The 14,943-nt window shown below is 43.1% G+C and overlaps 1 protein-coding gene across 7 annotated transcripts in view; it reads left to right on the forward strand.

The window, feature by feature from the left end:
- Nucleotides 1-202: 202 nt before the first annotated feature.
- Nucleotides 203-14,943, forward strand: part of UNC79 (unc-79 subunit of NALCN channel complex) — a 53,786-nt gene continuing 39,045 nt past the window's right edge. For 5 of the 7 annotated variants that reach the window (XM_078864543.1, XM_078864546.1, XM_078864545.1 and 2 more), the window contains exons 1-15: nucleotides 203-340; nucleotides 1,641-1,777; nucleotides 1,918-2,038; nucleotides 2,881-3,218; nucleotides 3,592-3,762; nucleotides 4,524-4,616; nucleotides 5,069-5,124; nucleotides 5,870-5,999; nucleotides 6,360-6,424; nucleotides 6,530-6,618; nucleotides 7,778-7,818; nucleotides 8,068-8,096; nucleotides 9,538-9,767; nucleotides 10,748-10,919; nucleotides 14,405-14,635. In XM_078864543.1, the coding sequence (XP_078720669.1) occupies nucleotides 1,756-1,777; nucleotides 1,918-2,038; nucleotides 2,881-3,218; nucleotides 3,592-3,762; nucleotides 4,524-4,616; nucleotides 5,069-5,124; nucleotides 5,870-5,999; nucleotides 6,360-6,424; nucleotides 6,530-6,618; nucleotides 7,778-7,818; nucleotides 8,068-8,096; nucleotides 9,538-9,767; nucleotides 10,748-10,919; nucleotides 14,405-14,635 (1,788 nt within the window). In that variant the 5' untranslated portion in view covers nucleotides 203-340; nucleotides 1,641-1,755. Of the gene's footprint in view, nucleotides 341-380; nucleotides 468-1,640; nucleotides 1,778-1,917; nucleotides 2,039-2,880; nucleotides 3,219-3,591; nucleotides 3,763-4,523; nucleotides 4,617-5,068; nucleotides 5,125-5,869; nucleotides 6,000-6,359; nucleotides 6,425-6,529; nucleotides 6,619-7,777; nucleotides 7,819-8,067; nucleotides 8,097-9,537; nucleotides 9,768-10,747; nucleotides 10,920-14,404; nucleotides 14,636-14,943 lie in introns of those variants that run through there. The other 2 variants (XM_078864548.1, XM_078864544.1) reach the window with 2 other exon arrangements.

Raw genomic sequence — 14,943 nt, forward strand, 5'->3', positions numbered from 1 at the left:
CCCCCATCACCATCACCACCGTCACCATGGCAACAGTCGCCACACATTAAATTCCCTAGTTCGGATAAACATCGCCCGCTACGCATGGAGTCCGCGCGGCGGAGCCAGGCGCTGAACGCGATTGGTCGGACAAGCAAGACGGGCGCGAGTCTTCAACCAATCAGGAGCCGCTGTTGCGCATCGGCGCTGGGAAATATAAAGCGGCGCTTGGAGGCGTCCAGGTCCTGAATGCGGCCCGGGGTCACCGGGTCACGGTGCTCGCCGCGGGACACGGAGTGCGGCGTTTGCTGGACCAAACCCCGCTCGCTCATCGTTACCAACGTTAACAGCAGCAACAGTGGTAATGCTGGCCATTGTAACGCGTGTCGTGACATCTCAATCAACGCCATGCCGTGGCTTTGGCCGGGAAGGGATTTGTCGCGTTGATGTGAGCGTGATTTGAGCGCAGATGGTAGGAAGATGCGTTGGTCAGTCTGTTCGCGAACGTGTGTGTGTGTGATTGCCTTTGTGTATTCGTTATGCTTTCGCTTTAACGTATGTTTTAATCTATTGTATGTGGGTATGCGTGCATGCATGTGGTGTATATATATGTATATTTGCGTGCACCATGCTTATATGTATGCGTATTTGTATGTGCATGCATTTTTGTATATATGAAGAGTGGGGGTGTGGTGGTTAACGCGCTGCGCTATGAGCCCGTTGACCCGAGTTCGATTATTATTGATTTATGCAACGAATATCTGAACCGCTCCTGGGCCTCCCCTATGTCGACTCAGCCTCAAATGAGTAAGCAACTGGTGCGACGTGTAAACATCTCCGCTCGGGAGACAGGCGGGTATTGGCCACCCACCTTCCAAGTATGTCCTGCCGGCCTCATAGGTGCTCGCTAACAGCACTTTCCCCAACAGCAAGTTAAAGGCTATTTAAATCGTCAGTTAAGGGGGAGGGGGGGTCTTTTTATTTGTGTATGCAACCAGCCACTCGATTTGAGAGACCGATTTTTAAATGAAGTCTATCCCATGTCATAATTATTCCAAACCCTGACTCGAATAAACAAAGCCCATTTCTAGAAACCAAAAATGCCACAGTAATTTGAAATCCGGTGATTTTCTCGGTGAAATTTTTTAATTATGTGCAGTACTTGTGTCAGTGAAATACTGTTTTATGAAAATAAGCTATGCATTTGCTAATGATGATTTTACTTACATTTGATTTGGATATTCACATTTCAAATAATTTTGGGTAGTATATAAAATACTGTACTATAATGCGCAAAATACTAAAATATATAGCAAACTAAAATGCAACAAAATAAAGTAATACATTACGTGATGATATATAAAATTGCTTGTGGAGATTTCACGCGATGATTAGTGCACCGCACTATGAACATAAAAATCTGTGTTTGGTTCCTGCCCACTGCTAACATCAGAAAAATGTATCTGAACCAATCCTCGGGCCAACACAGTATAGAAAGGCCTTTATCCAGCAGTGGATTGACAAAGGGCTGTAAATTCGAACGTTAATTTACACATGCACAAAGTAGCACAGCACTGCTTATAAGATGATTAAATATTGAAACACGTTATTGGTGACTTGAAGTTGCAGGTAACTTACATGTTTTCTTTTTTCCATTACAGCAATGATTCGACGTAATTTAAGTGGACAACCCTTAAACAGATACTCTTACACTGATAACATTTAATATTTTTTTATACAAACACATTTGCACTGGCGTCCACCCACAACGCAAGAATGTCTACAAAAGCTGAGCAATGTAAGTTCACTATCATGTTCTGTATTCCATGCTTTACGCCTCGTATATCAATGCCAATTTATGTGCAGTAAAAGCAATACACTTAGTATTCAAAGCTGATAACTTGACCATTGAATCTCAAACGCCTGCTTCGTTTTTAGTTGCATCAAAGATTCGTTACCTTCAAGAGTACCACAACAGAGTGACTCACAATATCTACCCTGTACCCACGGGAACAGACATAGCAAATACTCTAAAGTACTTCTCACAAACACTCTTAAGGTAGGTTCTATTTACTTACATTTTCATGATAACATAGATGACTGTAATTTGAGTTTTACCTGGGCTGGAGTTATATTTTTCTCCAGCAATGATGTATTTACTATATATAAATATTGATATTGCTTCAACTATTTAAATGGCCATTTTATTAATTCGTCAAAAGTGTGAATGTGTATATGTTTGCTTGCATAGTTTAATTTATAATATTACTTATTTACCATTGTTAATTGTTGTAAAATGTTAACACCTAAACAAATATAGTATTGACACACTTAATGGCCATTAAAATGTGTTATGAAACTGATGTTTTGATGCAATGTGTTGTAAAAATGCACATATTGAACCACTTCTAAAGACATCATGCCATTTCCAATACTAATAAACCTAAACCCATACGAATGAGCGAATGCCTCTGCAATGTAACAATCTTTCCCTGCATGCAACATGCATACAAACTACTATACCAAGTGTGCAAACAAATTTTCTTTTCTTTAAAATAAACATGTGGTTTCGGGACCATTTTTTTGAAACACATGTTTATTTAAATTAAATATGGAAATGCTTGCTGCAGTACAATGTGCTACTGAATGAAAGCCTATTATTAGTCACATATTTCATTGAGAAAATTGATCCAAAAAAGTGTAATCAATGAAACAGAAAAATCTGTTCTGTATATACGTTACGTATATATGAAAATATTTTAAAAGAAATAATGTGACTGAAGTAGCCTTGGCAAGCTTTCCACAGTCATGCCACCAAGTGTCGTGTCATTTTAATGTTCTGTTTTATGTTGTTGTCCCGTCCCTCCCTCCCTGCCTCCCTCCCCTGTGTTACCCCCACAGCATTTTGGTTCACACGGGCACGGAGGGCGTGCGGGCTGCTCCCGCGCCTAGTCCCAGCCTTACGCTGCCCGTGCCCCTGTGCCTCTTTCCCATGCCATTTCCCACCACCCCACCCTCTGCCACCTCCCCTTCCTCCCCACTCCCTCCCACCCGCCCGAAACACCCGTCCGTGACTGAGTCCCTCCTTTGCAGCGTTCTGCGCGACGTCGCTTTCGACTGCGCCCAGCAGAGCCGTGATGCGCGGCTGGCCGAGTACCCCTCCCTTGACTACCAGGGGCTCTATGCCACCCTAGTCAGCCTCATTGATCTGGTGCCTGTGCTGCAGCATGGTCAGTATGGTAGGTAATAGGTCGCACAATTGCATTGATGCGTGAACATTTAATTCAATATTTTACGACTGATTGCATGATCACATTGCGAGCAGGCCAATTTATGATCAGTATATTCTAAGGCAGAAAAGCTAATACGCTTTTTTTGTTAATCAATTCTTCTATGAAGTTTGTAAATGAACGTGAAATATATCATTTTAATTACAGTTAATATTTGATTATATGTTGAGCATGTGTTAACATATGTAATCAATATTGCACTGCAGTTTCATTTGCAAAAAACGAGCACAAAACACGTTTGCATTTCAATTCACGTTTTCATAAAATACTTTGCTGTTGATGGTGTTTTTAGACAACTAAATGCTTTTGTTTTTGCTTTCAGATCTTGGCCAGTCCATATTTTACACGATGGCTTGCCTGGTTCCCTTTCTAAATGACGATACGCTGAGTACTCTGCCCTACACCATGGTTTCCACGTTGGCTACGTTCCCTGCTTTCCTGCACAAGGACATCTTGGACTTCATCAGCTCCACCTTCCTCCCTATGGCCATGCGTGAGAAAACGTTTCGTACACATACAAGCCCATTTGCCAATACCCTCTTGCATGAGAGCCCACCCCCGTATTTGATCATACTTCACGGCGCTGGTCTGTGCGGGTTGGGTACAGTATATGGATTTTCTGTATTGCTCTCTGCTGCGCACATTGTACATGGTGGTCACTTATCCAAGCACTATTCATACATTAAAATAAAAGTACATGAATTTCGATTTAAAGCTTTCGTGACTGCAGGGATTCATATTCTTAGTTCTTTCGGTGAAGTCACTTTAGATGGGAAATAATAAAATAATAAAAATAAAATCATACAATTCTCACGACGTTTCAATTGCAACACAAGCAATCATCATTTCCCTTCTACGTGACTTTACCGAAAGAACCAAGAATATAAAACGTACATGTGACGAGACAGGCTCAAAATCTGCTTGGCTTTTGAGGTCTGATGGGATTAGGAGCATTCCATTCCAGATGTTCAATTAAAGTGATTTTTTTAATTCTCAGTCTACCTAATGTATTTCTTGTTGGGCAAATGTGGTTTAATCTAATACATTGTAGTCCTAATACAATCTACAACTAAATGGATGATAAAGGTAATTATCTAAAGAGATTCTGTCATGCTTTTATGATTGTTACAGATGGTGTCTAATATGGTGTTTTTGCAAAACATACCACTCTGCTTATATTAATGTTCATGCAAGATATATCACTCTCCTTATATTAATGTAACACTTGTGGCTGTGTGTGTGGTTTTGTTGCAGTGGGACCTTTCAAGAGGGAGGGCATTCCTGCTTACGTGAATGTGTCTGCTTCCTCCATGCTAATGATAGCAATGCAGTACACAAGCAATCCAGGTAAGTAATCGAACAATGACCTTAATTTCACCACCGTCATCATCAGCCATGGGCTAATTCACTGCTGGATGAAGGCCTCCTCAAGCCGTCACCAGCACTCATGGTTCTGCAATATAATAAATAATCAACTTAGCACCTGCACACGAGCTGATTTCATTGTTCAATTTATTTTGTGGATGTCCTCTCTGCCAGTCTGTCTTTATTTCTGACTTTCAACCATCATCCCTTCTCACGGCATGTCCTGGCCAAGCCCACTTACGTGTGTAATGATTCAAATTATGTCTTTAATCTGCAGATCTTCGCGTATGTTTGTGTTCCTCTTTCTATCAATGTAGTTCCAAGCATGCAGAGTAATTTTGAGGAACTGACCAACAACCTGAAATAATGATTAATTTGTTATTTTGCAAGTGATACATGTAACTGCACATTGAAATGTTTTTTTGTTGTTTCAGTCTATCACTGTCAACTGCTGGAATGCCTTATGAAGTATAAACAAGAAGTATGGAAGGTATATGCAATACTGTATAACACTCCATCATAGAGTTTTTTTTGGGTTAGATCGCGTAAATATATAAATGTGTCGTTAAAACCCGCCACCACCCGATACAGCCAATGAGTAAGAGCGCAGAAGCGTGGTCACCACTCTACGCCTCTATATAAGGAACAAAACAGTTAGACTTCTTCAAAAATCTGCTTGTCGCCTGATGAAGCGAGTTGTAATTACTGGCAAAACGTTGTACTCAGATTGTAAATGTTGTGGCTTGGCTCTCCAACACACCGGTGGGCTGTACTAGTGACGAATTGGCACGTTCTGTTTACGTGACAACCCTTACTAGTTGGCTGTGTCGGGTGGTGGCGGGTTTTAACGACACATTTATATATTTACGCGATCTAACCCAAAAAACCTCTTATGGATGATATTGGTTGCGAAAGCCTACGTGTTAAACTTTATAACACTCATGTGGATTTGACTTTATATTTGTAGAGAGAAGCTGTGAATGATATGTGTGTAAAGAAATTGTACGGAATATTTCTAACACTAATACTATACAAAATCCTGCACACATTCAATAAATAGTTATTAATTATAATCAGTGCAGCGGTCATATAAATGTATTTGAGCAAACGTTCTTTGTTTACATTTTACCAAAGTCACTCACATTTATGCAGTTGAAATCATGTTTTTAGTCAATAATAATTCTCAGTTCAATTGCAGTTACATAATGTCCTAAATGATTGTTTTTTTCCAACAGGATCTGCTGTATGTAATAGCGTATGGCCCAGCTCAAGTCAAACCACCTGCTGTGCAGATGCTTTTTCATTATTGGCCAAACTTGAAGCCACCTGGGGCCATCAGTGAGTACAGGGGGCTGCAGTACACAGGTATGATTTTTCCAAGTGCTGTATGGTAATTGACAACGATATTTTCTGTTACATTTTGGTTGATTTATTACACATCATTGTTACATTGGAATACATTTTTTTAAAAGTATGTTACTTAAAGAAGCAGCTGCCAAAAGGGACATGGTTGCATTTGCCGGGCACATTTTTGCTGCGCTAGTCACAAACGCAATGTCGTGTGTGCAATTTTGGAACGAGGAATATTTGTGCATTGGATGAAAATTGACAGCTGCACTAACTTTAGACACAAGCTCTCGCAATGAAAACACTAAAATGCAGAGGCAAATAAATTAAGAGGCAACTAAACTTTTCTTTCCTATCTATTATGTGTCACTTCTCTAGCTTGGAACCCTATTCATTGCCAGCATACTGAATGTCACAATCCCATCAACAAACCTGCAGTTAAGGTAAGAAATTCAATTTTTAAAGGTTTTATTGTTGCCAAAGTACTCGGCAACGTTTGTGTGTTGGTACCATTAAATTTGTTGGCACCGTCATCCGTCTTCCGCCAGATGTGCATGGACCCATCACTTGCTGTCACACGGGGGGACAAACCCCCTCCGCTTTACCTGTGTGAAGACTGCTCCCAGAAGCTGCCCAGGTGACGCAATGGCACGTGTGTCTTTGAGCGGTTGGTGCACTCTTAGGGACCTTCGCCAGATTGAATTGCCTTGCTCTTATTTTGCCAAAAATACGTATTAAATGCACTCAGTAGGCTCACTCTTACTACAGAGCTCTTGAATTCTCACCTGGTTAAGCAAATTCAACTTGATGGTATCCTTCACCAAGATTGTTTCTACATTTGTGCATTATCAGTCAAATGTAGCTATTGCCATTTTGTTTCAGTAATTTTATTTGATCATCTATGCTAATTTCATTTCTTGTCACTATTTTGTAATTTTAATGCAACTTAAATTTAAAGCAAATGTAATGCATCCATGTAATTTATGTTGGTTAACCTATTATGCAATGCTAAACAATGGTCATATTTGTTATATTCTTGCATTTTTATTTTAAGGTCTGCTGTCATATTTTTAAATGGCGTTTTCTGTGTTGTCTTTGTTTACACACTGGAAGTTGGTGTTTTGCTGAACGTATTTAAACCCAGGTGACCCTTGAAAATGAGATGTCTGGTCTCAGTGACATCTTACCTCGTTACAAAAGAGGCCATCTGTCTAGAGCAGTATTTCTCAAACTGTTTTGTCCCGTGGACCACTCAGCTGATTCAAACATTTCCATGGACCACCCTGGCCCCCCACCCCTGGTGACAATATGCATTCACTTATTTCTAAATATCAGTAATACAAAGGCATTCATATTCATGGAACATCATGTTTTTTATGCAGCTGTAAGGTTTTTTTGGGGAGGGGTGAGGGGGGCATTTATAGCTTAGGTTTAGGGTACTTTAATCAGGGTAGTTTACCTAATTTCATTTTTTTTATTATAAGTAAAATATTAACGTCCCAAACAAAAGGTATGAACATTGTTATTATTTACGGATCAACCTGCATTTGCATCACAACCCGTGGACCATCTGGAGGACCGTCACAGACCCTGGGTGGTTCGGAGACCACGCTTTCAGAACCACTGCGCTAGACTGAATGCCATTGTACAGTAGTGGCTGCCATGCTTTTACCAAAGAAAACATAAGCATATAATAATGTCATCAACTGCAATGTAATAATTACAGTTACAGGCAGCTTAAAAAAGAAAAAAATTGTAACATTTCTGTGGTTTTGAAACACAATTTCTATGTTCAGGGAGCAATCTGCATGGCTGTTTGACGTGTTGTTTCCTCAGGGTAAGTACTATATTTGGTTCTACAGTTACAAACAGTTAAACAAAACAGGAACACATTGCACAACTTATAAGCCATTGTTGCAGTATAAAACAAAAGCTTTATCAACAGAATGCTAAATAACAGTTAACTATCTAGCTATGTAACTTATTCAAATATAGGTTTTCTTACATTGAAACATGTTATGATTTAGGTATGTCCTAACCTGATATGATGTTCGCTAAGTCTATTTTCTGCATAAAAATATTTCAGCTGAAATATCAGCTATTTGTCAGAAGAAGGTAAGATTTTTTTGTTGTTATAGATGTATATTTGTAAGTGTTCCACAGTCGTTCTGTATTTCATGTCATTTTCATAATGCTTTATTCTCATCTCATTAGCTACCCAATTAGTAAAGGAACGATTCTATTGACTCTTGCTTATATTCTACATTGATTCAAACAAACATTTCACTTCATATTTTTCAAAACAAAAACCTTCGAATTTTGTAACCCATAAAATTTGAAATTGTATAAAGCAGGGGTGGGGAATCTTTTCTTTACTGAGGACCAAATAGGGCTTTCAAATACCTTTTGGCGGCCCACATGTTAACACTTCCGAGATATTGGGGCTTGTTTATACTTTGTCGATCACACGTGAAGTTCACAATGCTGTGATCATAAAGGCTGTACCATGTGATGTCCAAATGTACAACACACGGGGCAACCTATACAACCACAGAACAAAGAAATTAACATGCGTGGCGACCAAATATAAAGAAGCCCTTGCAGTGACGGAGGTGACTGAGCACGGTGATAAATTTGGAACATAATGTTGCCGCCACGAAAATATTTTCCTCCAGTACCCAATCAGTGCAGCTAAGAGGCATCGATGTTGACATCTTAATTCCGTGTCCAAAATTAATAGGTCTTGTGACTGTGGGCTATGTGAAATTAATTTGTCGGCCATATTTCGATGTATTCTGTCACGTGGTTGTTTTTTGCGCTAAGTCTATTTGTTTTTTTTGCTCTGATTTCTATTTGTTTCATTATTGTACTTGGTTTCATGTTGTTCATGCTGCCAGTCTGGTGTGACCAATGTCACTTGTAAACGACACTCATTGAGTTCTCACCTGGTTCAACAAAATAAACACATTGCTCCCAGGTTATAAGTTTCTATACCCCTGGATTGTAGTGTTTCTGTGGGCACCACTATTGTGTGCAGAACATTTACACTTGTCTTTTTTGGAAACCTAATTAGTGTGTGTGTGCATGGTATCATTGCTTGTGTCTCTGTGTGTATTGTAGCGGTAGTGTAGCGGTTAGCGCGCTGCGCTACGAACCCGGCGACCCGAGTTTGATTCCCGCTCACGGCCAACACCAGTGACGATTATCTGAACCAGTCCTAGGCCTCCCCTAGGTCGACTCAGCCTTAAATGAGTACCTTGTGCGATGTGTGAGCATTGCCACTAGGGAGACAAAGGCGGCCAGGCATGGTGTTGGCCACCCACCCCCTAGTGTGCCGTGCCGGCCTTCATAGGTGCTCGCTAACAGCACTTGCCCCAACAGTCTGTTAAGGCTAGACTGGGGATCTTTTATTGTATCATTACTCGTGTCTCTGTGTATAATAGCATTGCGTATGTCTCTGTATTTGTGGAATCACTTCGCACGTCTCTGTGGGTATGTGTTTCTGTCTTGTATCACTGTGCGTGTCTCTGTGTACGCGGGGACCGTGCGGTCGCAGAACTGCAGCTCGCACGTGAAGCGTGCGGTGGTGACGTGCTTCTCCGAGGGCTGCTGCAAGCGCTTCGGCAACAAGCCAGTGCGCTTCTGCCGGCGCTGCCACCACAGCCACCACAGCGGGGAGGGAGCAGCTGGCGGGGAGCCCCACCTCTACCAGACGTCACCGCCGCCCATCAACACACGCGAGTGCGGCGCTGAGGAGCTTGTGTGCACCGTGGAGGCGGTTGTCAGGTACCCACGATGGCACTTGCATGCGGAGAGAGGAAACTGGGGAGCAAGCACGACAACTTGCTCAAGTGATGCTCGCTCTGCCGAAATAATCGCCGCTGTTTAATTAGCGCACCTTCGTCCCTTAAAATACAGTGTGCATGGTAAGCGTGCACAATGTTATTACGTTTTTGAGCAATTGTTTAACTTTACGTAAAATGGAAAAGGTGCAGCCCTGCATTTACTTGCCCTTATCACTGCTAGTCGTAGGACCTCGACGAGAGAGCCCCTCTAGAGGCCATCTTGGCCTGCTTTTTCACATTGGCCAGACATCTTTGAAGTGATTGGAATACCCGCACTTTACCCCACCACACGTGCCCTGCTGATCAACTAGGGTGTACCCATTTATATTGATGGTTGGGATTTCAAGAAACTTGCCCTTTATTTCCACTACTGCTCTGGGAGATTGAACCAGTGACTACGGCAGCATCCCCTCTTCTGTCTTGTATTTCAGGTTCAGATTTTTCACCATGCATATTATATTTCTATACAAAATAGACAGGACTGCATTACATGCACAAATTGACCTGCATTGCAAGGGATAACATTTTGGGCATGTGCGCTTGTTCAGAGCAGAGAGAGCATAATGATTCATCATCATCGTCATTTATTATTTACCCTGCTAAGCCTCGAATGCACACCATCTGGAGGTGACATTGTATTTTTAGACAAAATACAGAAATTGAAAATAATATGGTATAGACATCCACAAATAAGAATAAATAAAATGTACATGCGATGGAAAACGATGGAAACTTTCCAGATGACATTTTGTTCTTTATATTTCCAAACACGTTTTGATTTCTCCTGTGTAGGTTTACGCGGTTGTACTGCATAGCTCTCCGAAGTGTTTTGAGGTTGTACCCCAAACCACACGGGAGAGCCTTGTTTTGAATTTGCATCATTGCGTCGATGACTGTTGCGCCACCCACTTGATGCTCTAGCCTGCTGAAGGAGGTGGAGTTCCACGCGGAGCAGCGTGAGTACGAGATGAACCACCGCAGGCAGGCGGGCGTCGCCTCTTCCCAGCACTCGCTCGACCACACGGAAACCGAGACCAAGGACGACCTTCGACATGATCAGCGGCTGCTCAGCCAGTTCGCCATCTGGCTCCTGGTAGGACTGCTCCTCATGTTGGTGACTTCGTATTTAACTTTTTACACCATTTCAGAGCACATTGCCCCAAGGCCCAGCATTCTGGTGTTACTAGCGTCTGTATCAAGGACGAACGGCAAGGAAAAGTTGGGGTAGCGGAGGGGAGGGGCGTTCACCAAGCCATCCTCGAGCTCAACAAATGCGGCCTCCTCTTCCTTCCCCCAATGGAATTTCTGACCTTTTGCCGTGAAGGTGTGGAAAGGTTTAGCGATGGTAGTGATCCCTGCGACAAAACGGCGGTAATAGGACGCAAATCCTTTGAAACTGCGCACCTCCCCCACTGATGTGGGGGTCGGCCAAGTACAAACACACGCGGTTTTGTCCGGGTCAGTTGCATTACTCGATTTACTTACTATTTGGCCAAGATACTGAACCGATTATTGGCGAAGGTGACACTTCTGTGGTTTAAATTTCAGGTTGGCCTCACGCATTTTAAGAAAGACAGCATGTAGCCGTTCGAGGTGTTCGTCAAACGTACGGCTGAAAACGATAACATCATCGAGATATATCAGGCACGAGTCCCACTGGAGAACAGCTAGAACCAGTTCAATCAATCGCTGGAACGTAGCCGGCGCGGAATAAAGACCCATCGGAAGCCGATTGAATTCGAACAAGCCTTGTGGTGTATGAAAGGCTGTTTTGGGCTTAGAGGCTTCATCTCGCGGCAACTGCCAAAACCCGGATAGGAGATCAAGAGTGGAAAAGAACTGTGCTCCTGCTAGAGCATCCAGTGAGTCGTCCATTCGAGGTAGAGGGTACGCATCAGCAACAGAGATCTTATTAAGCTTACGAAAGTCAACACAAAAGCGCAAGCTACCGTCCAATTGGGGCTCCCCACGGGCTGGTGGACGGTGAAATAATGTCCGCGGCTAACATTTCGTCAACCGCTATCCGAACGTGTTATTTTTCCGTAGGGCTCAGCCGGTAGGGATTCTGCCGGATGGGAGTGGCATCACCCATATTGTTGTGATGACTCAAAAGCGTAGTGCAGCCGATGTCAAATTTTTCTTTGCTAAAAACATCCTAGAATTTGCGCAAAAGCGCCGTCAATTTCCCCCTCTGGACCTAGGACAATTCCGTATTTTCCGAACAAAGCGTATCCATCTACCCCTCATCAGGACTCTGGTGCGGCCGCGTATTCGACGCAGCACCCACACTGCCAACGATGCTTCCCTCATGAAGCGCTGGCGACGCATGAGCTAGCATGGTACCTTCTTGAATGACCGACATGTCTAACCCAGGGTTAAGAACCTGAATGAAGGGTTCCTGATCGTTGGATACCAACGTTTGGGCCCCTACTAACGTCAATCCACGACTGGCTTTATTAGAGGGTCCCAAGAGGATCCCTCCCGCCATCTCCTCCTGTTCTAGCGGATTTGCAATCGCAAGGTGACCAACATTTGTGCGCCGGGGGGAATGTTAACCGTCCTACGTGCAAGTGCTTGCACGGTAGGGCTGAGCCAGTACCAGGGGAGTATGGCCCAAGGGGCTAACAGTCAGCCGGGGAAACGGATCTTGAAACGAAAACCCCAACCCCCAGGTAGGGGGCTGTGGGGGAATGATGTCACCCTTCCAGAACCTGGTGGAAGGTTCGGGAAGGGCGGCGTGGCTAGGGCGGAGCAAGCCACAGAGCAGGATAAAAGGCCGGACCCCGGGAGGGTCCGGGCAGTGTTGCCCAGCACAAGAGAAGAGCCAGTTGAAGACGGACCGTTTAGTCCCCTCGATCCGGCCGAACAAAAGATGTTTAGGCATGTGGTGACTTGGCATACGCACACATGGACTTAGACACACACATAAATATATTTTTAAAATGTACTAACCAAATTTTAAAATATTAGTTGTCGGCACACACAGACCATGCACACACATTGACTAACACACACACATCGACTGATACACACACACACACACACGGATGTGCACATACACACATCGTGGCAGACACGCACATGGACTCCCACGCACACAAGGACTTAGACACAATAATAAATATATAAATATATATTAAGCAAATTTAGAAATCTTAGTTGTCAGCACACAAACAAAAATATTCTAATATTTCCAAGGTGATTATGAAAATAATAGGTTTCTATGTACGTGAGTTTTGCAAAAGAAGCAAGAAATAGAAATATTAGTTGTCTGCACACAAACATTATTAATGTAATATTTACAAGGTGATTATTTAAATAATAGGTTTCTGTCAACGTGAGTTTAGCGAAAGAAGCAAGAAAAAAGTACTTAACATTGCCATGGTGAGGCCGAGTCCCGTGCAGAGCCCCCGGCCTCACCTAGATTGCCCAGCCGGCCGAGATGGCATCTTGGCAGGCTGGGGGCTGGGCCGCTACCCCCCCCCCCCCACCAAGCCACGATCCCCCCGCCCGCTCTGAAGTAATATCTACGGCCTATAGTAGTAGCATCTACCGACTGTATACTAGTAACTGCACGCATCGGGGTGGAGGAGGGACATGACACTGTGAAGAATTTTCCTCAGCGTTTTGTGTATTTTTATAGCATTTTTAACGCGAAAGAAAATGTCCCCTTCACCCCCACCGAATGCGTTTTTGGTAGGGCCCCCCCGCCTCCACCGAAGGCATGTGAGTTGGTATGGTCGAGCGTGTGTAAGTAAGTAAATAAATAAATAGAAATCACACTAAATCGCTAATTTAACTATTTTAAAGTTGACGGATGGGAAAACGGAATAGCGCTTGTTCACCGTGGGGCTTAAGGCGTGGATATTTTTCTTTTTTACGTACACCCCACCGTTTGAGAGCCAAATCTTTCGAGAGTGTGCGCGCACACACACACACGCAGAGACAGACAGACAAAAAATGACATTAATAGGTAAGATGTTACATACAAAGGTTCTAGACAGCAAAAGGTGCGTGTCATGTGACATCACTATCGTGCATGTTCAATGCACGCAGACTTGTTTTTTTGATGGCAGCAGGACAATAACGGTGAAATGTTACTTAAGCATCGCTTGGCTCCACTTGGGTTAAGGAAACAAACTTGGGTGCTTAAGGCCCTAGGATGAAAAGGTCAGTTATGCACAATAGAGAATTCCATAAGAATTTGGGCTACAGGATGACTCCGAGGCAAGAAACAACCCATCCATTAAAACTGATGTTTACACTTTCAATACACTTGTAAGAATCGATCATTTCTGATTAATGCAACAAAATGTTATTATATCTTGACTTGACATTTAGGTCAATGCAGTGAACACAACTATAAATATCAGACAGAGCAAACAAGAGAAAATGCAAAAGGAACGATAAGAGTGAGACAAATCATGATTCAAATTGCCATGGTGAATCGTGACATTTTAATCATTACGTGTCTGATGACCACTTTATATAAATATCCTTTGTATCCTAGCATCGCAAAACGTTGGACTTCTCGCTCGGCTAACACGCAGCCTTGTCACATGACTGCATTCCGCACAGCTGAGCCTGTGCACCCCAAGCGAGAACACACCTACCGAGAGCCTGTCGCGGCTTGTGAGCATGGTGTTCCAGTGGTTCCACTCGACGGCCTACATGGTGGATGACGAGGTGGGCAGCTTGGTGGAGAAGCTCAAACCCCAGTTCGTCACCAAGTGGCTCAAGACGGTGTGCGAGACACGCTTCGACGTCATGGTCATGTGCCTGCTGCCCAAGCCCATGGAGTTTGCCCGGGTGTGTAGCCAACGTTGACAGGCACTCGGAGTGGTGACGCGGCCCAGCAGTAGTGCATTTGCTGCTTGCTGTAGAGGCTCGCGGTTTGAATACAGCAGGCCATCCTTATTTATGTGGGTTTATTATTTTTATTATGTCTCTTTATTAAAAATACACATTGTCTGCTTTGCAGTGGACATTCACCGTCCCCTTACGTAATTGAGTAGGCCATTGTGTGCATCATGGTAGAAAATTATAATAATTACCTATAAATTATTCAATTGGGAATACACATCACATCACCGCCCTCTACTGTGAATATATTGCAG

This window comes from Lampetra fluviatilis, chromosome 18 (genome assembly GCF_964198595.1).
Source record: "Lampetra fluviatilis chromosome 18, kcLamFluv1.1, whole genome shotgun sequence".
In the NCBI taxonomy this organism is placed as follows: domain Eukaryota; kingdom Metazoa; phylum Chordata; class Hyperoartia; order Petromyzontiformes; family Petromyzontidae; genus Lampetra; species Lampetra fluviatilis.